Source organism: Pogona vitticeps, chromosome 14 (assembly GCF_051106095.1).
Source record: "Pogona vitticeps strain Pit_001003342236 chromosome 14, PviZW2.1, whole genome shotgun sequence".
Lineage (NCBI taxonomy): Eukaryota > Metazoa > Chordata > Lepidosauria > Squamata > Agamidae > Pogona > Pogona vitticeps.
The window spans coordinates 11,034,676-11,059,721 of NC_135796.1; the positions used below are offsets into that span (position 1 = coordinate 11,034,676).

At 42.2% G+C, this 25,046-nt stretch overlaps 1 protein-coding gene across 3 annotated transcripts in view; it reads left to right on the forward strand.

The window, feature by feature from the left end:
- UBE2L3 (ubiquitin conjugating enzyme E2 L3) overlaps positions 1-25,046 on the forward strand; it is a 227,381-nt gene that overhangs the window by 194,509 nt on the left and 7,826 nt on the right. For 2 of the 3 annotated variants that reach the window (XM_072983160.2, XM_078381680.1), the window contains exon 3: positions 18,366-18,461. In XM_072983160.2, coding sequence (XP_072839261.1) covers positions 18,366-18,461 — 96 coding nt within the window. Of the gene's footprint in view, positions 1-3,491; positions 3,644-18,365; positions 18,462-25,046 lie in introns of those variants that run through there. The other variant, XM_020811096.3, reaches the window with a different exon arrangement.

A 25,046-nucleotide genomic window follows, 5' to 3' on the forward strand; every position in this document is an offset into this window, starting at 1 on the left:
AGCAAAATACATTTTTTAATTCATATTTCCCCTTAATTTCTGTGTCTCACTTCATTATGTCACTATGAAACTACACGTTTCCCTGAACAACCTGGAATGCCCTGGAAGCCAATGTTTATAACCATCACCACCATCATCATCTCAAACTGCAGAGTTGGAAGGGACCCAATATAGATCATCAAGTCCAGCTTCTGTCAAGGAGGCACTGTGGGGAATCGAACTCCTAACCAGATACCAAAACAACTGAGCTATCCAGCAGATCTAGATAAATGTTATTAAAAATCGAATTGCAATCAGATTAAATAATAATGATCATGATAACACACCTAACATTTTTAATATATTGTCTGGATAACCTTTTTTGTTTCTTTAAAAAATCCAAAGGAAGTCATTGCACAATATAAATGTAGAAGAATGTGACACCTTTAGTTAGACCACCAAAAATCAAATAATTAATGCAAGCTTTTGTGGATTAATAATCCCTTCATCAGGCATGTACCATTAACTTCTGAGTATGCAGAAAAATTATGAATGAATGTTCCAAAACTTCATGGCTGTAGATGCCAGACGAATCCATTTAAAGCTGGTTACAGACAGACTTTTCTAAGAAAAGAAAAACAGTCTTTGTCTGCAATTTTACAATCCAACAGATACAAAATGCAAAAAGGAGCACGGGGTGGGGATTAAGGAAAGTTAGTACTGATTTTTTTATTTTTTGTGCTTAAAATTAGTTACTCTAAAAGTATACAAAAACAACACCATATCTGGGGGGGGGGGGGGGGAAAGGTTACAGGCAGAGTTTTCTCCCATCATCTACTATGGCAATCCTTTTTTGGAAAATGAAAATTGGAAGTGCCAATTTAAACATACAGTATATCTATTCAGAGACAAATCATGCTGAGTTCAGTGGTGTCTATGCATCACTTACAGACTTGTTCCTTCTAGTTTAAGATGCAACTCTATACTCACCTCACTGACACTTTAGCTTCAAAAAACAAGTGGCATTTCACCTTAGCTGTGGATATGTTTGCACTGTTAGGGACATATAATTAAGAGTAAGAACTTTGGTTTCAAAGGATTAATCCCACACTTCCTATAAGATGTGAAGTGGAAGGAATGTCAATCAATAGTCAACACTTGGAGAGTCTGTTACCCTGTACAATCAAGCACTTTTATAAGTCTAGTCAATATACAAGACTGTGAAGAGAGCTATGAATTAATACATACACTGAGCTAACAATCCCTGGATAATATTTAATCCTTTCAATGCACTCTGGAACATCTTATTTCAGCTGTTTCTCCTTCCAATCTTGTTTTGTTGTTGTGGACTACCTTTGAAACCAACACTCTAGCTGTTAATTATCTGTGACAATAGATTTCATAAAAATATAAGAAGGAAAGCAGACCACAAAGCATATATTCTCCAGTGTCTACATATGCCAGGAGTATGAGAAACAAACAAGAAGAACTGGAGATGTTAGTTAGAGAGGGTAAAAATGACTTGACAGGGATGTGAAACTTGGTGAAATGGCTCTACTTACTAGAATGTAAGGATATAAAATTCAACCCAGAGTGCTCACTTCAACCCAGAGTGCTCACCAGAAGGACAGATCCTGAAGCTGAGGCTCCAATACTTTGGCCATCTCATGAGAAGAGAAGACTCCCTGGAAAAGACCCTGATGTTGGGAAAGTGTGAAGGCAAGAGAAGGGGATGACAGAGGATGAGATGGTTGGACAGTGTCATTGAAGCTACCAACATGAATTTGACCAAACTCTGGGAGGCAGTGGAAAACAGGAGGGCCTGTCATGCTCTGGTCCATGGGGTCACGAAGAGTTGGACATGACTTAACGACTAAACAACAAAAGGATATAAATTGTTCAAAAAGAACAGAAAGACAAGAAAGGGAGGTGGAATCAAAAATTCCTCCTTAGCAATACTACAAGTGAGAAGAATCTTGGAATTGTTGTAGATCACATGAGCCAATAGTGTGATGTGGCTGCACAAAAGGCAAATGCTTTTTCAGGCTGCACTGACAGAAGTATAGCGCTAGTCTACAAAGCTGGGTTAGAGCAGGCTGGAGTGAGCTAAATAGGGTCACTAGGAGGTCTGGTATACTGTACCATCTGGTGCGATCCACACATCCCAATTGCATATGGACCTCAAGCAATCCTACTTGGTCGGATTTTCAAAAGTATATGTGTATTAGATATATATATTTAAGCAAGTGATCTTTAAGATAAGAGTATTAGGTCTTTTGGAGAGCCTGCCACAGCCTAACACATTTAATACACAAAGACATTTCTTTCCCTTATCTTAAAGGGCTGGTTGAGAAACTAGCACAGCAGCAGATTCAGTTACAAGCAGTTTCTCGACGCCAAAGCAAAGATGTTTTAAAATAAGTGACACAGAGCGTTTCTGTTGCTCTAGTGGAGGCTAATTTTTTTTTCACTTCCTTCACCCTTCCGGAGGAGCAAAGGAACTGTTTAATTAGCCAATATCCTGAAGTGGCTCTCTTAAGCAACATCATGATATTGGCAGATTTTTTTTTAAAGGAAGGCTTTTGATTCGTTCCCACAGATCCCACGTGCTGGAAATGGATCAAAAACAGAATAATTCTACTCGCACCAAAGAAGTAAAAGCACTTGACAGGGGCCAGAAACCTGTGGGTCGGAATACCCTGGGGCTGGTTCTCTCTAGCAAAACCTTGTTTTATTTGGCCTCCTCAGAGTCCTGCGTCCAGTTCTGGGCACTGTGCTTTAAGAAGGATGCTGAGAAAATGGAACAAGTTCAGATGAGGGCCACAAGGATGATCAGGAAGCCCAGTGAGGAAAGTCTGAAAGAATTTGGTACCTTGAGCCTTGAGAAAAGACGAGGGGTGATAGAACAGCCCTTTTTCAAATACTGTACTTGAAAGAGTGTCATAAAGCAGAGGAGCAGTATCTGTTCTCCATCATCCCAGAGTGCAGGATATGCAACAAGGGGCTCAAATTTGAGGGATGATGGAGAGCAGGATCTGTTCTCCATCATCCCAGAGTGCAGGGATATATATGCTTCCTGTAATTTGAGCCCCTTGTTGCATATCCTTGCACTTTGGGATGTTGGAGAACAGATCCTGCTCTCCATCATCCCTCAAATATATATATGAAGAAATCTCTTAACTGTCAGAAAAGTATGACAATGGAACTATTTATAAGGGGGGGGTTGAGCAGGCCAACACTGGAGACAAGGGTCTCCAGTGCCCCCCCCAAAAAAAAACTCCACCTGTGTCGCCTCAGGTTGGCTGAAGGCTGCCCTGAGGGAACCTTTGGGGCCTCATGGGGGGAGTTGTGTGAAGGCCCTAAAAAGTCTCCATGACGCGCCCCCCCCCATCACGCGCGCGCGCTTTTTGAGGGAAAGGGGGCCACAACCCCCCCTCAGAAAAGAGGCAGGGCGGCTACACAGCGCTCCTCGCCTCTTCCTCCACACACAACACCCCCCTCCCCGCTTGCGTCTCTCTGTGTGTGTGTGTTTGTGTGTGTGTGCCAGCCGCCCCAGGAAGCCGCGCTGAGGCGAGCGAGGCGCCTCGTCCGCAGCCGCGGCCGCCATGCATTGTGGGGCAGCGGCAGCAGATCCAAGATGGCGGCCAGCAGGAGGCTGATGAAGGTAACAGCCAGGCGGGCCCCGCCGAGCCCCGGGGCCGGCGGGGCGGGTGAGGGAGACCGGCCGCCCTGGGGGCGGAGGGGGGAGAAGGCAGGAAGGGGCTCCTTCCCGGCCTCCAGCGGCTCGCTCGGCCCCTCGGAAGCGAGGCCCGGGTCTCGCTTCTTTCCGCCTTCGCCGCCCCCCCCCCCTTTGCATAGTCTAAAGCGGCGGCTTCCGCTTGGCTTTTGGGGCGGCCCTGGAAGAGCCGCCGGCGGCGCCTGAGGAGGAGGGGGGGAAATGGCCAGCGCTTTAGGCCGCGGGGGAGGGGGGGGGAGAGACGGGCTGTGAGGAAAAATGGAGGCTCTCCTTCTCCGGGGCTTGGCTTTCCCTGAGGGGTGCCGTCGGGAGGGAAGGAAAAAAAAGCGGGGGAGACAAACACACACACACACAAGGCCGGGCTGAGGGAAAGGAAGGCGAGCCGTGTCCCGGGGGGGGGGGATTCAACCCCACCTCAGGATGGGGGAGCCCGCCGTGACTAAGCAAAGGCCAGGCATGGGCGAGAAGGGAAGGAGGGAGGGAGGCCGCTTGGCCGGCCCAACTCCCCCCCTCGCCCCCCCCTGCTTGGATCTCGGGGGGGGTTATCGGTGTCTGAGGGAGGGAGGTGGGTGTCCCGCCGTGAGGGACGCTTCCTCATCTCTTCTCTCCCCCCCTCCCAGCCTGTGATCACCTCACACCCATGAGGAGGGCGAGGCCGTGCCCTCGGGGCGGGCATTTGGGGGGGGCGAGACGGGTCCCGACTCTCCCCAAAGAGGGAGGCCTTGCCGGAGTCAGCCCTTTGTGGGGCGGGATGGTGGGGGCTGGGGGTCCCCTGGGCCTCTTCGTGGGGAGATCGCTGGCCCCTCAGATCACCCTCATCCCAGTTAGGATGGGGGGGGGCGGGCTTGCAACAGGGGCGACTTCGGAGAACTGGGGGGGGTCCTGGGTGGCTCCGACATAGGAGGAGGAAGAAAAGGAGGATATTATTATTATTATTATTATTATTATTATTATTATTATTATTATTATTATTATTATTATTATTATTATTATTATTCCTCGCCCTGTTCTGTTAGCGTTGTTCGTCTTTTTTTAAAAAAAACCAGGGGGCTCCAAAATCAGGTGGGTTGGCCTCTTGTTTCCATCCCTCAAAGATCTTCTAACTTTCCCTCTCCAGACAGAAGACCTCAGCAGTAAGAAATGAAAAGGATGGCTTTTGTTGCATGTGGGAATAAGGGTCCACTGGGGACGTCATGAACAGGGTGGAGTTTTTGTGGGGCTTTCAAGGCTTGGACCACGATTAAGAAGCACCGATTAGGCAAAGTTGAGGCTGTTTTTGGAAAGCCCTCGGATCTCTCTTCTGACCATCTCCTCCTTCCTGCAGAGTCGGCAAGATTACTTTTTCTGAGAAACCAGAAGGAGCAGCAGTTCATCTTCTCTAGATGCTGTTTCTGCTTCCCTTCTGTTTTCACCCACCCATTGATCAAAACCGAAAGTGGCCTTTAGCGCTTTCAGTTTTGCTTCTGTGATTTTTTTTAGGCCTTTGTTGTGTTCCTTGTGATCCTTAAAAGCCCCCCAGAGGTATAACATGGGCCAGCCAAAGCCATCTGTACTCCTGGTACCAGACATTGAGTCAGACCAAGTGCCATTACAATCACGCACACTTTCGGTCGTTGCTGCAGTAAATGTAGGCTCTAGGATGACTTTCATCTTCCCTGGCTCCTCTGCAGCATTCAGATACATTTATCCTTTTAGGGCTTGTTACCACCTTATATAGTCTTCCTTTCTAAGATGAAATATTGAGGAAATGTGAAGGTCCAGTTGCTAAAAGTAGCAAGATAACACCGTTTATGTGCTGTAAACTTTGCTCAGGGTTGAAAGTTGTTCGGTATAAAGAACTTTATGAACTTCAGCACCTGTCTTCCTGAGATGTATTTTTTTCACTAATTACTAGGTGGCTTTTTCACTACTTTTAATATTTGATTGATTTGATTAAAAAGATGTTCCTCTTGATTAATTGAGTGGGAGCTCTTTTTTTTTAATAAAATGTGTTTTGAAAGATGGCATTGCAACAACCGTAAATGACAGTTGTCACCCTAGAAGAGGCATTTCCTCTTTTAAATCACACTGGAAGGATCCACCCCTTTAGATCCACCCCTTTGCCTACTAGATCCACTCCTTTGCCTTCTAGAATGTGTGTGCAGTGCATCATGTGAATAAAACAAAAATTGATGTTATTTATATGTATAAGTAATGATTTAGTTATTTGATCAACTTCCTTATGACTTCATGACAGAACGTGTGATAAACCTGTGGTGGTGGCTGCGGTAAAATGCCAGGGATGATGTTACTTTTCCAGACCTTAGGAAATCCTGAATTCTGGAATACTGTCATATAAACTGATTTAAATTTTCTTCATTCCCTACTAGGAATAGGCTTGACTTTGGTGGAATGGAACATTTCCATGGTATTTTCCCACCTTTTCTATAGTTAATGTTCTATAAAAGAAAAGTGAGGGTAGAAGCCTTTTTCAGAAAGTAAGACTCTCCCGCTGATTTTTTTGCTTCCACACTCTTAACAGATTATGGTATTAAATTGCCATTTTTGATTCTTATTGGTCCTGTAACTGACATATGTCTCATTTTAATATTGATTTCAGTACTAAGCAGAATACCAAATTACATGTCTTATATTTTGTACCTCCAGCATGCATTAATGTTGTCATTAGATACTGCCTATATTCTTTGTTAGTTTTCCAACACTGGGTTGATGTTAAGTTTTGATCTAAAAGAAGAATCTATAAAAGAACTGGTAACATCCCATAAAGTAAGAGAATAATTTGTGACTGAGTTTTTTCTGTAAAATCGCAGCTGTGATTTTTATTTGCACACATACACAGTGTTGACTTATATATGTCTTAATGATGTTAAAGTAAAAAGTGTGTTAATTCTACTATTTCAAACATATTAGAAGGGGAATCTTAAATTTGTATCTAAAAGACCTTGAAATAAAAACACTTTTTTGATAGTTTAGAAAAGTGCTTCAGATTCCTCTGTTTCCTATAGTAAAATTTTATCATAAAGCAGAGAAATCCCCAAGCAGAATTTGTCATAGCAAGCCTCTTTCTATGGCAGGACAGCTGCATTCCTTCAAGCAATGGCGGACCCAGCTCCTATCAGCCCTAGCCAACATGGCCAGTAGTCAAGGATGATGAGAATCATAGCCCAGTACAGTAGTATCTGGAGGGACATAGTTCCACACCATAACCTGTGTTTAAAAAAAAAATTAAAATGTCACATTCTTGAAAAGTATTGCTTATATACTGAAATGGCAGGGCAGCTGCTAGAATGAAGTGAAAAATTCACATGTAGTAAAAACTGCTTCCTAGGGTCTTTTTAGAAAGAAGTTTTAATGCATCTTTTTTAGTGCACATGCTTTAATGTGCACTTAGTACCTGCCAGTTCCACACTGCCCAGTTATTCCTCAATATTGCACTAATGTTGGCTAGTTATCTCATTTTCTTAACATTTGCTCCATTTTGAACTTCCTCCTCATCTCTGAACTAGCTCAAACATTGCTGTTTCAACTGCTGTATCGTATATGGTTGCTAAAGAATCACCTGCATTTATTGTATGTTTCCTGTTACCTGTGATCACCTAGAAACGCAGTTCTGCAGTATTTATTTTTTATTTTACTTTCCCCTATGACTCTTCAGTGTTGACAACGCCATAGACGACTAGATCAGTATTTCCCAGCCTGGGGGTCGCAAAGTGTTTTTGGGAGGCTTTGCAGGTTGCTTTACGTGTGTTGTAATCCTTGTTAAAAAATTCTTCCTTGATTTTCTGAGCGGGATATTAAAGTTAGCAGGTACCTGTGTGTACGAGAAAAAAAGCCTTTAGGGAGAGAAAAGCCTCTATTCTGAGATGGCTTTACCCCATTAAAAACGCCTTTTTAGGCACACATGGAAGAGGGATCTCAGGTTTCTTGGCTTTCATTAAAGGGGGTTGCGACTCGGAAAAAGGTTGGAAACCACTGACTTAGATGAACCTAATTATCATTAAGTACATGTTCTGCTTTACTGACAATGTTCCCTGTTTTGGGACTGTGGGTATAGCTAGTAATCTTAAGTCTGGATGCTAGTGGTGGTGCAAAGATGGGAAACCCATGGTCTGAACATTAGTTGTGGCAGCAGAGCATGTGACTAAGAGGATATAGGCCACCTAGTGCCATGGTGAAATGTGTGCCCTTCTGTTGTCAAGGCAGCAGCAGTCTTTTGTTTTCTTCTGCTCTGGTGCTGGAAAACAGTCCTGGCATAAGGCATTTTTGCAGGATGAAGAGTGAGCAGAGAACACTGCTCTGGCCTTTTGTATTCTGTGAGAACAGTCGCCAGGAAGCTCCTAAGTCCTGACACAGTCAAAGCATAGTGAGAAGGTGTTTGCTCCTATCTAGGGAGGCAAATGGCCCAAACTGTGTTAATGTCTGACATTTTTTTTACATAGATGCTAATAAAAGGAATGGTAGCCTCCCATAAGAAGCTGTGTTACAGAAACTACAGAGCTACAGTAATGTGTAGAAAATATTTCCCAGCATATCAGTATGACCACATGAAAAATAGCGATGTGTTCAGTTACTGCATATATTTTTTCAAATCTGTTGTTTTTATGAATGATTTCTTTTTTAGTCATCTGTCTATTAAAATGTATGAACTCTTACAAGAGTGTGTAAATATTTCAGGATTCTTGTTTAGTAAAAAGCTTGACAATGTGATTGCATGAAGAAGTGGTTGTAGAATTGATGTGCTCCTTAAAGAGCTATGTTATGGTAAGGGCCAGGGAGACCACAGCAGAGAGGTGCTACTAGTTTTTGTTTTGTGTGTGCCTGGATCCTGAAGTCAGTTCTGTGAGCTGTCAGTGGCATTTGCATAAAATGAAAATTCACACACAATTCATGGCTTCATTGCTTGTGCTTGACTCTTTCTGCTAATAGGAACCATCCCAGTAACAAAGTATTATACCTAAAATGATTAATAAATCATTCACATAATTAGCACCTCCACAAGAATCTTAACCGTCCCATGTGCTTACAAGGCGATCACATACGAGACCTGCTACCTGACTGAACCGTCCAGTAAAATTTTGCTTTTAATCTCATGTCCATACAAACAGGAAAAATTACATCAAGCTCTGATGAAAGATAATGTAAACTTACAGAGGACCATATGTTAAGGAAACTGTACATTACTGGTAGAAGTTGGTGCAATAAATGGAATTGCCTAATACCTGAGAAGTATGTATGATTTTGTGTGTGTATGTGTGCTTAAATACTTCTGGTTTTTAGTTAATCCTGTGTGTGTGTGTGTGTGTGTGTGTGTGTGTGTGTGTGTGTGTGTGTGTGTGTGTGTGTGTGTGAGTGAGAGAGAGAGAGAGAGAAGATGGGGAAATAGGTGACTACAGTTCAAGCATAATTAGAGAACTGGGTTTATGATTTATTAATTGCATTTCTACTCTGCTATTTGGGGGGGGGGGGACCTCCCAGAGCAGCTTATAATGTAGGTAATATATTATGGATGCTGTGTTATTTCCTTTTTTTAAAATTTAAGCGTTCAGAAATGCTTGCAGTGTAAATATAGGTTATATTTTAATTTCCACCTTAAATCTAGGGAAACAGCAAGTTGGGTTATTTCTAAGTATGTGTGCTTGAACAGGAATATCGTCAAACATTTACTCAGCTGAACTTCTGACACAAGCAGCCACACCCCAGTAACTAACCTCAAGCATTTGTATTCACATATGCATGATTCATCCACTCATTGATGAGGCATTTATTGTCTTGCTAGAAACAATTTCCTGGTTGTTTAAATATGGTATATACGATACTGTATATGTGGTTGAATGCTCGATCAACCAATAGTAGTATGTAGTACTGGGATAGCTAAAAGTAATGGTGTTAAAATAGGTCAGGTCTTTAATGGCCCTCCAGACGTCCACTTGCTGTATGTCTTGGGAAAAATGGCTCATGGCGAGGGCTGTTGGGAGCATCAACAGTATTTGGAGGCCCATGAGTTACCTCTGGTTTAAAATTTCCAAACTGATTTGAATAATGGTCCTCATGTACTTTATCAGCTATTATTTTAATAAAATCTTTTTGCTGACATGGCTGTTACAGTCCTGAGCACATAAACTAAGAAGCAGTGTGATTTCCCTACTTCATCATGGCGTGGGGGCTGAGTTCAGAACATTAGCTCTTCCTTTTGAAGTGATAGGAAAGTCATCTAGCTCAAAGGTTGTAATCTGATTGATATGAAATGAATTTTAAACACGAATATCAAGTCGTCACTCCTGGCCTAGTCATTTCACACACAGTTTTGTACTAGCCCGGACTTATTTTAGGTACTGATCTATTTTTTAATTTGTCCCCGAGCAGATCTGTACAAAGTGGGGTTCGTATACATGCCCATCTCACAGAACACATGTGCATAATCATTGCCACTAGGGGGCAGTGGAGTTAACAGTAAAATAATTGTTCTGACTACTCCACATCAATCTTTGGCTATGTTGGTGTTATACCTCAAGTGGATATAAGATTCGGAAGTGGAAAGACTGTGCTTCTCCCTCCTCTGAATAAGATAGGTGAAAGGGAATTTTATTCATCTTAACTTCGTTTTGTGGGTAAGAGAATGGTTCTTAGCTTTACATCTCATTGGGTAATTTAAACAGCTTTAGTAGTATCACTCATCTCTGACTCAGGTTGTGAAGGCATTGACATTGCTGGGTCTTGAAAGTGTTCATCATAGTGGTCTTGCCCTTCAGAACTTTCTAACACAATTCCTCTTTTGTTGGGGTGATGTTTCAGACTACCCCCCTATAAGTGGTTTGAAGCCAGAGTCTGCCATGAAATATTGGGACTCTTGTTTATAATAATTTATCTGTAACATTGGTGCACAGCCTGAGAATGTAGATTTGAACCACAAAAGGTTGCACATTGTTTACATTTTTCCCCATGGTCTAATAAAGGTATCACCGCCCGCATTTGTATAACTGCTGTTGGTGCAGGAAGATTCCTGATTTGTTTCTTGGAGAGGAAATGGCAAACAGAGTGTAGAGCAGGGGTGTCCAACCTTTCACCTTCCCTGGGCCACATTAGAAGATGAAAATTTGGTTTTGGCCACACATAAATTTGGTTTGGGCTGCATGGGGGGGGCAGCCCTAGCCGTCCTCCGCAGCCCCGCTCCAAGCGCGCTTACCGGCAGCTGCAATCTCAGACAGCAGAGGCTGCTAGCTTCGACTCTGGTGGCTTTATGGGGCCCTCCTATTGACGGGGACGGCACAATGCAGTCACACAGCCCCCTCTCCCCTCCCCTTCTACTCCTTCCTTCCTTCCCTCTCCCCCCCTACTACTGTTGTGACATGCCCCAGCCGCATTCCAGCCGCAAGCGCCGGCAGTGTAACTTGAAACTTTGGAATTTCTTTAAAAATAAAAAATTGCACTGGGCCGCATTATGAGCCAACCTGGGCCGCATGCGGCCCTCGGGCCGCAGGTTGGACAAGCCTGGTGTAGAGTGAAAGATGCATAGTTAACATGAATGATAGAACTTAAAGGTTTTCATGGTAAAGATAAGAGGCAGTGGCAAAAGATTTCCCTTCACCCTGGCCTGCTAATTCCCCCCTCCCCATGTTTTTGCCAGTGGTTGCTGTGAGTGCTGCTGATTCACTTGCATGAAAATTGCACAGTTCTCCCTCAAGGTGCTACATGTAGAACTTGTGTTGTTATTTCACACCAATTGTTAGCTCATTGCCACCGTCTGATTCATTACATATTTTCCATGTCATCCTTCCAGAAGAACATACTGCCCACACTGGGATTGTACTAGTAATAGGGTACATTCCAAGGGTGGTAAGGATTGTTAATAAGCAGCTATAAATGTGTTGTGATTCTAAACTTGAAAAGTCATGATGAAAAAACCTAAACCATCAGAGAGAAGATGTCGCTCATATCTTCTTGCTACGGTTCATATGCCAAGAACCCAAAATTCCAAACTACCGTATTTTTTGCACCATAAGACGCACTTTTCCCCCACAAAACAGGGGCATGGAAAGTCTGTGTGTCTTATGGAGCGAAGAAAACAGATTATATTTTCCTGTTTTCTTCTCCTAAAAAATTGGTGCGTCTTATGGAAAGGTGCGTCTTATGGAGCGAAAAATACGGGTAAATCTATGATGCTGTTGCCTGGGCGACACACTCATAATCTAAGGGGGAAACCCCACCGTTTTTGGTGGGTCATATTAACTTACTAAAAACAAGACAAATCTGTGTTCAAACCCCTATAATACTCTCACTCATTTGGCCTGCCAAAAATCCCTTCATGAGCACCGAGGTTGCTCCCATTTGTCTGGCCATCAGTAATCCCTGTCTACCTTCAGACTCCCCAGAATGTGAAATCTCTTTTTTCCACGGGTCCCACATAACCTCCAGTGCTCCCTTAAAATCAAAATTACTGTCCCACATCTTGACAGCTTACATGCCCCTGCCAGCCAGGTGTCATTGTTTATTAGCAATATGCCCCTGCAGTTAATTCCACACCAATTTCCTTTTGATTGAAATGCAGGGAAACTTGAAATTCTCCCCTGCTATCTGAACAGGTTGAAGATAGGCTTGATGGACATCCAGATTTAATATTGAAATTATAAACTTCCATTCAAACAGCAGTGACACCTTCAAGACTTTGGTTTGGCCTAAGCTGTTGTGGACTGTGGCCAACTATGTGCATCTGAAGACTGCAATCCGTGGAAGGTTATAACCAGTAAAACTTGTTTGTAAGGGGCCTTGAGGTTCTTTTTGGCTTTGCTGTAACAGGTTAACACAGTGACTTATTCAGAATCTTCCTGTTCAGATATTCTTGAATAACGAGATAGGCATTGCTGGAGATGTCTTGCCAGTTAACTGGGGAAGCAAGATTCCTCCTTGGCTGCAACTGTGTTTGCTTGGCAAGAGAGATTTCACTAGGGAAGCATCTGTCAGTCCTTGCGTGGGGCTCTCCTTTTTTCTTACATTTATTAATGTGAAGATGTCTTGGAAGAGGTTAGACGAGTCCTGCCAGTTGAACAATCTGTCTTGGAAGAACTTACAATGAGGAAGTTTAGTGAATCTCATTCACTATAAATGTTGCTGTATTTCCTTCTTAGCTTGACTTAATAATGTTTTTTGTTATGGTTCCCTTATGTAACTTACATAGAATTGTCTGGTAGCCCTGAGTTTTTGACAGTAACACCACTGCTTGTCTTTCCTTCCATTTTTCTATGTGTATTTCCTATGATCCCTGGAGAAGGAGTACTCCTTTGTATCTTGGTTATTTATCTTGAGGTTTCTGCAAGCGAGTAGGACTTATTGTGGAAATAACCATTAACTACAAGTGAAGTATGGTTGCGTTTGTGTTTGATTCAGAATTTGGAAGTATTGCTTTCTTGACTGCGACAAGTAAAATTTATGAACGATGTCCAGGCTCTTTGTTTCTCTCTTCATTACATGCAATAGTGATCCTGTACCTTGGGTTTATGTTTATGTTTCATTTGGTGGTGAGTATACTAGAGTCCATGAGTAATTTCATCTGTTATACTTTTTTTTACATATATATGCTAATCCTGGATGGGTAGTTATGCTGCTGACAGTCTTGCTTGCAAGGTTACAATCCCACAGTTATGTCTATGAGATTAAAACAGTTTAGATGTAGTTCCTGAGATATTTATTTATTTATTGAATTTGTACCCCGCCCATTTAGTCAACTTACTACTCTAAAGATGATAAGAATATTGAGCCTAACGGTTCAAAGAGTGAGCTTTGACTCAGATTATCTTTGTGAAAAATTTTGCACTGCCGTAAACAGAATAGCAAGGTGAAAGTACAAATTTTAAAATGAAACTGTGGTTTCAATTGTGCTGTTTAAAGAGAAATACTGTAAGCTGTTTTAAAAGGAACTCTGGGTTTAGTGTAAACATTTTGAAGTCTTCAAATAATCTTCCAAAACTAAATTAATTATTTGTCATATACATTGAGTTTGTTTAAAGTGTAAAGGAGAAAACAATGAAAAAGCATTGTGTATAACAGAATGTGGCATGTGCTGTGAGATTCTGACTGGGTCTAGAGATGAGTAATCAGCAGTATAGTTTAGCCTTGCAGTTGCCAGTGGCAAGGTTGCTCTCCCTGTCTAAAAATGGTCATCGTTGCTGTACCAGCCAAAGCGGATAGAAGGCACTCCGAGCTGCTGATGTTGCCCAAGTTTCTGTATAGTGTCAAGGATGGATCCAGGAGTATCAAATATGGGAGCCACTTACACACACAGTCTCTGTTTCGGTATGATTCAACCTCAGTTTATTGACCCTCATCCAACCCAGATTTCAGTGAATCCAGGTTCTCATTTATATAAAGCTTGCTTCTATAAAGTTTCATGTATTTCTTAAACAGTGGTGCAACTCTGAGCTCTAAACTATATTAATTCACACACCTCTTGGTTAACAACAACATCTAGGAGGGTATCTTCTACATGCTAGTTCCTCTTGTACTGGAGGTTGAGTGGCATCATGACTATTTCTGGTTTTGGATGCTGTAGCTCCGAAAAGTGGATTTGTATTGCATCCAGTCTCCCACATTCTTCAGCCACAAATTCTTCAATTTGGTTGTCAGCATGCTCCACGCTTTCATTCTAGATCTTTGTTTACATTGAATGATCAGCAGTAACAATCAGTACTTTTTGTTTCTTATTCTGTGAGTAAAGTATTCAAACTTCCCCTATTTTATGTATTTTATGATTCCTTGGTCTTTTCATTCCCTTCACTGTTTCTTCCCCTTTTCATCAAGAAATTCTCAGCATCCTGCAATAATTAAATTTTATAACAGCCAGTGTTAAAATGCATAGTTTTGTGCCATACAGTAGAAACAAGAACATATAGTACCATAAAATGCACATTCTCAAAGTACAGTTTAATATTTTTTTTGTACCATATTGCATGCTTCATCTCAGAAAATGTGCTCCAGGCCATTTCCGTTCTGACTCATACTGTGCGGTAATGATCCAAGGTACTTGAATTTGTCAGCTTGCTCCACACTTTCATTCTGGATCTTTAACAGTATTTTTTTTTTTTACTTCTTGCTTTTTACTAAAATCAGGGGAAGCCATAATTCCAAACTTCAAGAGTGATGATATCTTTATTAGGAAACTAATAGGAACAAAAGTCTCTACAGGGTTTTAAGATAGTGTATCTCTTCCATCTGGCATGATGTCCAAAATCTTCAGCTGTGAAAGTACAGAAGCATGACAGCCTCTGCTGTTTTCCCACAGCGGGTCTGTGAGCCTCACATTGGATGCAGACATTGCGCATTTTAAGGCGGTTTCTTGCATTTTGAAAATAAGGATTCAAAATGTATTGCTTTCTGTGGCCTTCCTTGTCTTCCTGCAAAACTAGAGGCCATTCAGGGTGAAGCACTCGATAAGCTTTGTTGTAGCATGTGCAGTGTATTTTTTTTACCCATTAACAGTATGTTTGTAACATTATGCTTGACAAAGTCCTTGACAAAGTGATATCTTGAAGCTTGTACAGTGAATTTAGTGCTGCCTTAGGTTTTACCATCACATGGGTTTGGGGATTTCCTTTTTACTGGCTACAGTTTACTTCTTTTAAAATACATAATTGAAACTTAGTTCATTGCTTACTTCCGAGACCAGGATCCTATTACCCTGTATCACTTATATAACAAACACACTGTTGGAAGAGTGTTCGTACACCCCCGGTATCCAATATTTCTTTGTAGAAGCATAAGCCCTGTTGACAACAACAGGAGTGATTTCCAGCTTGTGTGTAAGGATAGTGGAGATGGTGGGTGGTCTGCAGGCAGATCCTTGCACGTTATCTAAATGTTGCTGTTAGGTGCCATCAAGTCACCTCTTGACTTGTGGTGATCCTATGAGCGATCTCCAAAATGCCCTGTCAAACATCTACATAATCAGCTGGTAATACTGAATTGTCTGTATGTGTCATGTTCTTGATAACCTTATCTTTGTCAGTGATGCTGTTATTTGATCAGCAGAGGCTTTTCTGAAGGTGTTATCGTGCAAATTGAGTAGCAAGAGTATAACCCTTTTTTAAAACTCTTTTAAAAATATATTTATGTCCTCTGTCTTCTGGTCATTAACTTGTAGTGTAGCTTTTGGCTAGCAGTACAGTTTGCTAGTTACGTGAATATTTCTTGAATCATATTTCTTTGTTTATCCATCAGCTTGCCTTGGACTTCCTTGTAGTCAGTAAAGGAGGCATACGTATTCTTGTTTGTGTCATGCCATAGCTCTCTTAGTACCGTGGTCCCCAACCTTGGGCCTCCAGATGTTCTTGGACTACAACTCCCAGAAGCCTTCACCACCACCTCTGCTGGCCAGGATTTCTGGGAGTTGAAATCCATGAACATCTGGAGGCCCAAAGTTGGGGACTACTGTCTTAGTACATGTATGCAAAAAATGCTTCTCTGAGTCTCATAGAAAAGTAGCTAAACTGTAGTAGAGCAATCAAGGCTCTTCTCACAATCTAAATTTAATCCTAACAGGCTCAGGTATTTGGCTCAGGTAGTCAGCCATCCATCCTTCCAAGACTGGTAAAATGATTACCAGCTTGCTCAGGGGCAGTAGTGTTTCCAGTGTGTAGCCTGTATAATCAGAAATTTTAAGCTGCCCAGAGAGTGCTGTAAGCACTAAGAGGCAGTATAAACAGCACTCTTTACTTTGTTTTGCTTTCTCTGGTTTCACATCTTCCTATGAATCCAAATTTGATGTCTTCTGCCCCTTCTTTACATCGTTTGGAGGGAATTGTGTAATTTTTTAAAAGATAGCTTTCATTTTACTAATTTAGAACATAGCTATAGGTAATCCATTCATTACTTGTGTGAAACTGTGGACCCTGCATCAGTGTGTTAGGAGTGATAAAAAGAAACTCACAAACATAACGGCACTTAGTTCATTAAATTAAATCTGAAGTATTGCATGGGTATTTTGTAAATGCCCTTTGTTTGGTGAGTTGGAAAAATAATCTGACTGATGGTCACCGCAGTGGAATTTGAAACCTGCACTCCTGACTTGTATTTGCAGCCTGCATTTTGGAACTCACTGTTTAGAAACTTCTGCCCTGGATAACTGCCATGACTAGAGATGGGCATGAACTGCCAGTTTGTCCCTTGAACAAATAGGTGTTTGGTGGTTCTCCCTGCCCTGCCTCCTCTGGCAGGTGCCCACTCAGAGGCAGTGCCCTGAGGAGGCAGGGCAGAGAAGCCTGGGTGCTGCCTCTGAGTGGGCACCCACTGGAGAAGGGGAGGCTGGGAACCACCGAACCCCTGTTTGAAGGACGAAACAGCATAAACCACCGAAGGGGCAGTTCATGCCCATCTCTAGCCATGACTTTTGGAACGTTCATATGTTTTTTTCTGTTTCCTTCTCCACAATATGTTGATGTACAGCCTGACGAAGACTAGTATAAGCCAAATACTATCATCATCATAGGCAGAGTCTTTGACTGGTATTATATAACTGTTTTAACAAAACCTAAGTATCAATTAAGTATCAGTGTAGTGTGTGTGTGGTTCCTAATATTGCAACTTTTTGCAGCTCTGATAGTGTTATTTTAGAGATCTGCAACTGTTTATAACATTTTATAAAATTCCGCTGCATTGTTCCCAGTGTCCCCGGTGACTGTGTGGACCACTGAAATGTGTTTCATCCACAAGCAAGTTATTTCTCTTGCCAGGTCTCTCTTTGTTAATTTCTCCAATTTTTGTTATCTTCAACTCTGGCATCTGTTGGAATTGCAATTATTTATTGTTATTATTTAGTGGTCTAATAAAGGTATCACCTGCCCTTGCTTTTGTATTGTCTAAAGACCACATGACTTTGTTTTTTCTATACATATTTTACATTGGCTATTATAATGTTCGCAGCAATATTCCTTTCCCTCCTGAACTTGGTGCTGGCTTCAGTATACAGAACTGCTATAAAGCTGGTGTCCTGCATATAATTGGCTTAATATTGGTTAATAAAGCGGTAAAATAAATAAAAATCCTCATGCTAAAACCTGTATAGGAGGGAGAATAGAAAGGGAGGTGCAGAGAAGGAAACCTCAGTACAGTGGTGCCTCGCTTGACGAGGATAATCCGTTCCAGCAAAATCGCTGTAGAACAAAATCCTCGTCAAGCGAAAGTAAAAAACCGCATTGAAATGCATTGAAAATGGGTTCAGTGCGTTCCAATGGGAGAAATACCTCAACATCCAGCGAAGATCCTCCATAGGGCGGCCATTTTCCAGTGCCTGTATAGCGAGGAATCCGTCCTGAAAAACATTGGGGAGTCATTTTGAAGACCCAACAATCAGCTGTTTTGATCATCGTTAAGCGAAAAATCGGTTCCCGGATCAAGGAACCGATCATCGTCAAGCGGTTTTTTCAAATCTAAACATCGTTTTACAATCGCTATAGTGATCACAAAATACTCATCGTTAAGTGATTTCCTCATCTAACAAGGTAATAGTCAAGCGGGGCACCACTGTACCTGTTTCTGGCTTGCTATGGGCTTCCAAACTAGGCCAGGGTGAAGGGAAAAGCAATCTCTGAAGCTTCCTGAACTTTAGCAACTTTTTTTTTTTTTTTGGGGCTAACATACTCTTTCTGCTGTTCTTGGTTTGCAGGAGCTTGAAGAAATCCGCAAATGTGGAATGAAGAACTTCCGTAATATCCAAGTTGATGAAGCTAACTTATTGACTTGGCAAGGGCTTATTGTTCCTGTGAGTGTGAAAACATCTGTAGTGTTTTGTATGAAAATATGACTTGAGGAAATGACAAATGTTTTAATCACAGAATCATAGAGCTGGAAGATATGTATTCAGTAATGACTTATTTCTAGTGTCTGAAACACCTAGGTTTTTTTTTTTTAAAAAAAACACTGTATAGATAATTTTAAAATAAAACCATCCCCTACAACAGGTTACAAAGTATTAGTCACAATAAAAAAAGGAATGGGGAAGAAAGAGGAGAGCAACCAAATATATATATTGGTCTCTAAAATTGCAAAATCCATATTAAAGTGACCAGCTGGGTTGGCCACTGAGAGGCAGAGTTCACAAGCTAGGTTTATTTTCAGAGTTTAGAAATTATTTTTAGGCTGCCACTTCCAGAATCCCCCAGGCAGCATAATTAATAAATAAGCTGGCTGAGAATTGTAGTCTAAAAATAACATTTCCAAGCTGTCTTAGCCTCTGGAGACACCCCCCCCCCAAAAAAAAATCCCTGTGGAATATAAATGTCTAACTAGAGCTTGTTTTATGAAATCTCAGTGCCAGTTTCTGCCACAGACCTTGTGTATTTCTCCTGGCTAGCTGACATCTCAGTGTTCTTGCATATTGTGAGGCAACAGTGACTTTTGCCAATTTGACTTGGTTTTGTAGCTCCCAGAGCATAGCCACTTTTTTCTGCCTTTGTTTCCTTTTAACTTGAATTAGAACTAGAATCTATATTTACATCCTCCCTCATTGACCTGAAACCAAATGGAAATGTTTCTGCTGCCCCAGAGAACAATAAAAATAGGGCTGTTGAAAAAGATTTGAAGTATGTCTAATGTAATTAATTTGTATATTTCCAGAAGCGTAGTCACATTAATCTTTGAAAAATGCAGTGCAGTGGTGTGTTTAATGATGCAGAGAATGAGAAGAGAATGGAGTGGTTAGATACTGAGATCTTATATACTGGAAACTGATGAATTAAGGAAATAAGGCAAGTCGCGCAGAAGAGTCAACAGCATAGGAATGTGAAGGTGGCACTTGCACCTTTAGGTTGTTTAATTATCCTTGTTTATTACTGGAGTTGTCTAAATAGACATGATTTCATATTTGCAGAGACATAAGCTGACTGGCTTTTAAAAATGCAATGTCTGAAATTAGCTCTAAATCAGAGCCACACAATGTACCGCGGTGTAAGACGATACTTTTGTCTAAAATCTTTGGGTTAAAATTTTAGAGTTATCTTATACACAGAAGTAAGGAGGGGGAGGGATAAAAACGCTTTGATTCCTGCTTTCCCCTTCCCCTTTTGTCTCAAGAAAGTGGAGGGGAAAAGCAGAAATCATCGAATTCCTGCTTTCCCCCTCCACTTTCTTCACAAGAAAGTGAAGGGGGAAGGCAGGAATCAAAACGCTTTGATGATTCCTGCTTTCCCCCTCCACTTTCTTGCGAGGAAAGTGCAAGAAAGTGAAGAGGGAAAAATGGAGGGGGAAAGCAAGACTCATCAAAGTGCTTTGATTTCTGCTTTCCTCCTCCACTTTCTTGCAGGGAAAGTGGAGGGGGAAAGCACTTTCTTCACAAGAAAGTGGAGGGAGAAAGCAGGAATCAAAGTGCTTTGATCTCTGCCTTCCCCCTCCACTTTCTTGTGAAGAAAGTAATTCTGGGTTAGAAAAGTAGGGGGGGGCGTCTTATTGATGGAAAATATGGTATGTCCTCCCTGAAGACTGTTACGCTCCAACTCCCATCAGTTCCAGTTAGTGTGACCAGTAGTCTGAGATGACCAGGCTTAGATGGAGTCCAACACCTTGCGTGCCTGATGGCTTCTCCTTTAAAGCAGGGGTCCCCAACCCCCGGTCCACCATCTGATGCTGGTCTATGGGCTTCCTGGAACTGGGCCATGGAGACAGATCTTGGCCCCCCCCTAATGCATGCACGCACGGACAGGGCCCATGTTGCGCTCGCAGAGGGGCGTGTCATGCGACATGCCCCTCTGCGAGCGTGACACCCACCTGTGAGTGCAGGGATGCCCCCACCCCCCACCCCCAAATGCAAGGGAGATAGGGAAAGTTACAGAAAATTGAATGCAGACTTCCAAAGAATAGCAAGGAGAGACAAGAGGGCCTTCTTAAATGAACAATGTAAAGAAATACACTAGAGGAAAATAATAGAAAGAGATAAACCAGAAATCTGTTCAAGAAAATTGGAGATATTAAAGGAACACTTTGTGCAAAGATGGACATGATAAAGGACAAAAATGGTAGGGACCTCACAGAAGCACAAGACATCAAGAAAAGGTGGCAAGAATACACAGAAAGATTTGGATGTCCCAGACAACAGAGATCGTGTGGCTGCTGACCTTGAGCCAGACATGCTGGAGAGTGAAGTCAAGTGGGCCTTAGAAAACATGGCTAACAACAAGGCCAGTGGCGATGATGGCATTCCAGTTGAACTATTTAGAATCTTAAAAGATGACGCTGTTAAGGTGCTACACTCAATATGCAGCAAGTTTGGAAAACTCAGCAGTGGCCAGAGGATTGGAAAAGATCGGTCTACATCCCTATCCCAAAGAAGGGCATTGTCAAAGAATGCTCCAATTACTGTACAATTGCACTCATTTCACACGCTAGCAATGTTATGCTCAAAATCCTACAAGGTAGGCTTCAGCAGTATGTGGACCGAGAACTCCCAGAAGTGTAAGCTGGATTTCGAAGGGGCAGAGCAACTAGAGACCAAATTGCTAACATGCGCTGGATTATGGAGAAAGCCAGGGAGTTCCAGAAAAACATCTACTTCTGCTTCATTGACTACACAAAAGCCTTTGACTGTGTGGACCACAGCAAACTATGGCAAGTCCTTAAAGAAATGGGAGTGCCTGACCGCCTTATCTATCTCCTGAGAAATCTATATGTGGGACAGGAAGCAACAGTTATAACTGAATATGGAACAAGTGATTGGTTCAAAATTGGGAAAGGAGTACGATAAGCTTTGTATTGTCCACTTGCCTATTTAACTTATATGCAGAATACATCGTGCAAAAGGCTGGACTGGATGAATCCCAAACCGGAATTAAGATTGCTGGAAGAAATATCAACAACCTCCGATATGCAGATGATACCACTCTGATGGCAGAAAGTGAGGAGGAATTAAAGAACCTCTTAATGAGGACGAAAGAGGAGAGCGCCAAAAACGGTCTGAAGCTCAACATTAAAAAAAACTAAGATCATGGCCACAAGTCCCATCACCTCCTGGCAAATAGAAGGGGAAGATATGGAAGCAGTAACAGATTTCACTTTCTTGGGCTCCTGCAGATGATCACTGCAGATGATGACAGCAGCCACCAAATTAAAAGACACCTGCTTCTTTGAAGGAAAGCGATGACAAACCTAGAGAGCATCTTAAAAAGCAGAGACATCACCTTAACGATAAATGTCTGCATAGTCAAAGCTATGGTTTTTCCAGTAGCAATGTATGGAAGTGACAGCTGGACCATAAAGAAGGCTGACCACCGAAGAATTGATGCTTTTGAATTGTGGTGCTGGAGGAGACTCTTGAGAGTCCCCTGGACTGCAAGGAGAACAAACCTATCCATTTTGAAAGAAATCAGCCCTGAGTGCTCACTGGAAGGACAAATCCTGAAGCTGAGACTCCAATACTTTGGCCATCTCAGGAGAGAAGAGTCCCTGGAAAAGACCCTGATGTTGGGAAAGTGTGAAGGCAAGAGGAGAAGGGGACAACAGAGGATGAGATGGTTGGACAGGGTCATTGAAGTGACCAATATGAATTTGACCCAACTCTGGGAGGCAGTGGAAGACAGGAGGGCCTGGTGTGCTGTGGTCCATGGGGTCACGAAGAGTTGGACATGACTTAACGACTAAACAACAACAACAACAAACCAAAAGTAGAAAAGAGCTTCAGTTGCTATTTGACCCACAAGCATAGTTTATTGGTTAGAAATAGTAAAATACTTGTGAGCATCTCTGCTTACTTGTTCAGCATTCCGTGCCTTCTGATAAGTAGCTTCACAGTAGTTTATTTGCTGAAAGGAAGGAAGGAATATTGTAAGAAGACAGTTTGAGGTGCTGAAAGCCAGCTAACTAGTCAGCAGCTATCAGTTTTGAGCAGCTTGCAGAAAAATTGTTCACAGAAATGTGAGAACTCTTGTTAATGCTGGTAGAAAATACCTGCAAGCAAGGAGAAACAGTTCCACCTTTGAGTAGTTGTTTATACATAGGTATAATAAGATGCTATATTCATTCAATTGGTTTAGTGGGAGAATTGTATATATTTTTATTTCTTGTACTGTCTGTATTAATAAAATGGCATTGCTGAGTTCCTTGGTCAAGTATTTGTAGACTAACAAATGTTTTTACGTAGTGGAATTGCGTGTAAGGCAAGCTTTGCTCAGTGCTAATTCAGATTGTATTAATAGTGATGGTTTTCATACAGATGTAAATCCTTCCCTGTCTGCAGGGAGTAGAAACCAAAAGTTATTGTTAAACCACAAAAGATTGAAGCAGTGGTCTTGACAGGAGAAAAGAACAGAACAGGTTTTGCTTAAATTAGACAAAGAATGTTTTAACCCGAATAATGCTAAATGGCCAAAATGACTATGGCTCTTGCTTTGGACTTCTAAGGATTAGAAGCCTCCAACTGGTTTTTGCATCTTTTTCAATACTCAGCCACATCATTCCCTACTTGTTCTATGAGTGTTTATGTAACTAATATATGTATGTCTTTGAGTGTACACATAATTCTCAAAGGGAAGGAGTTGTGGTATTTTGAGCAGAGATGGTGCCTGCAGGTTTTGGAAATCTTGAGGAAAAACTAGTATCCCATTTCTAGTTCTCACAAGGAATCAAGGAGGATCTTTGTTGCAGTGTCTTGTTGAACTAAGGCAACTTAAATTAAGAAAAATGAAAAATTTTAGCAAGTTGTTCTTAGATCGTAGAGGGCTTTGGAGTGCTTCATGCCGTACTTGCTTAGAGAGGTTTCTTGACCACTGCAACACAGCAGTACTGTTTAAAAATGCAACATTCAGCCTAAGCTGTCTCTCAGAAGAAACCTAACATTTGTAGTTTCTTTTGAAAACAATTGTGCATGTTTGGCTTGAAGTAACATGGAGCTGGGTTTTTTCAACCATTAGATCCAAAACCTGTATGTAACTATAGTTCATAGTGTCAGTAGATTTCCAAGCACTGTACCACTCAAGACACACCCGCACCCAACCCAGCCTCGTTGCTTGCTGAAGTGTGTTGTGCAAATTTTGATTGCTCCAAATATTGTATTATCTCTGCTCTCAGTTTCCAGCGCCTGGGTTAATGCTTTCAGAAACACCTCAGTGGCGTCTCGCAAGAATGCAATTGTGCAACTGACCTCACATCTAGATTCTACTCAATTGGAGTTGCAGTGGTTTTGCATGTAGCTTGCCCCTCTCCCCCAGAAAAAAAACTAGTTTCTGATTCTTCCAGTGACTTCCGTATGAATGGTCTGGCTGAGAATGTGCTAAGAGTATTCAAGGAGGGGATCTTTGTTATTCTTTGCTTCACTGCAGTGGAGTCATATTGCTAGCTTCAGATTGTCTCATTAATTTAGGAAGGATATGTTAAAAGAAGGATGAGAAGAGCTTTAATCCTATGAGACTCATCTTTGAAATCTGTTAGGAAATGAACTCATAATTTTGGGGGGTGGGAATAACTAGGAGGAAGTGCATATTCTACAGTTGGGTCACTTGTTAGTCACTAAAGCCTCCTTTCATAATAGGCTGCACTGTTGCTCTTTAGAAGCCTCTAGTTCTAGGGTGGCGAACCTTTGGCCCTCCAGAAGTAATGGGGATTAGAATTCCCATTCTCAACAATGGCTATGGTAGCTAGAGAGTTGAAGTCGAAAGGCGGGGGGGGGGGACAGCTGGCATACCAAAGGTCCCCCTGCTAGTCCAGGTACTGGACCTTGTTGCTACCAGTGGAACATGGTAAGGATACAGGGACACAGATAAAGTCTGTCATTAAATCTACTAGGGGCTGTATAACACATTGCCAAGAAGGCATACTCTCTTTGTAACCCATAGGTGGTCAGATGTCCATCTGTTAGAGTGTTGTTACTTCCGTTCACTGGCCTTGGCATCAATCTAATAAGTATATAAAGTTTGGAGCAACAGTTGCTTGAGCTGACCTGCTGTCTTGATGATCTGGCATAGCTTCCTTCATGTGCTGAAATAAATCTGGCAGTCTTAGAGGTATCACAAGCCTTTTTTATCTCTCAAGCTGTGTCTTGTATAAGACGCACTTCCCCCCAAAAAATAGTGGGGGGAACTCTGTGCGTCTTATGGAGCGAAGCTGGCGATTTCGCCCCTACTGGCCCTATGGGGGGAGCCTCGCAAGGGTCCGAGTGAGCCTTTCAGGACCCTTGCGAGGCTCCCCCAACCCCCCACGGGGCCAGCAGGGGCGAAATAGCAACCTTCCAGGATCTTTTCTGAGCCTTTCAAGCCTCAGAAAAGGTCCTGGAAGCTGGCGATTTCAGCCCCGTTGGCCCCGTGGGGATGGGGGGGTGGGGGGAGCCTCGCAAGGTTCCTGGAACAGACCCTAGGACCCTTTGGAA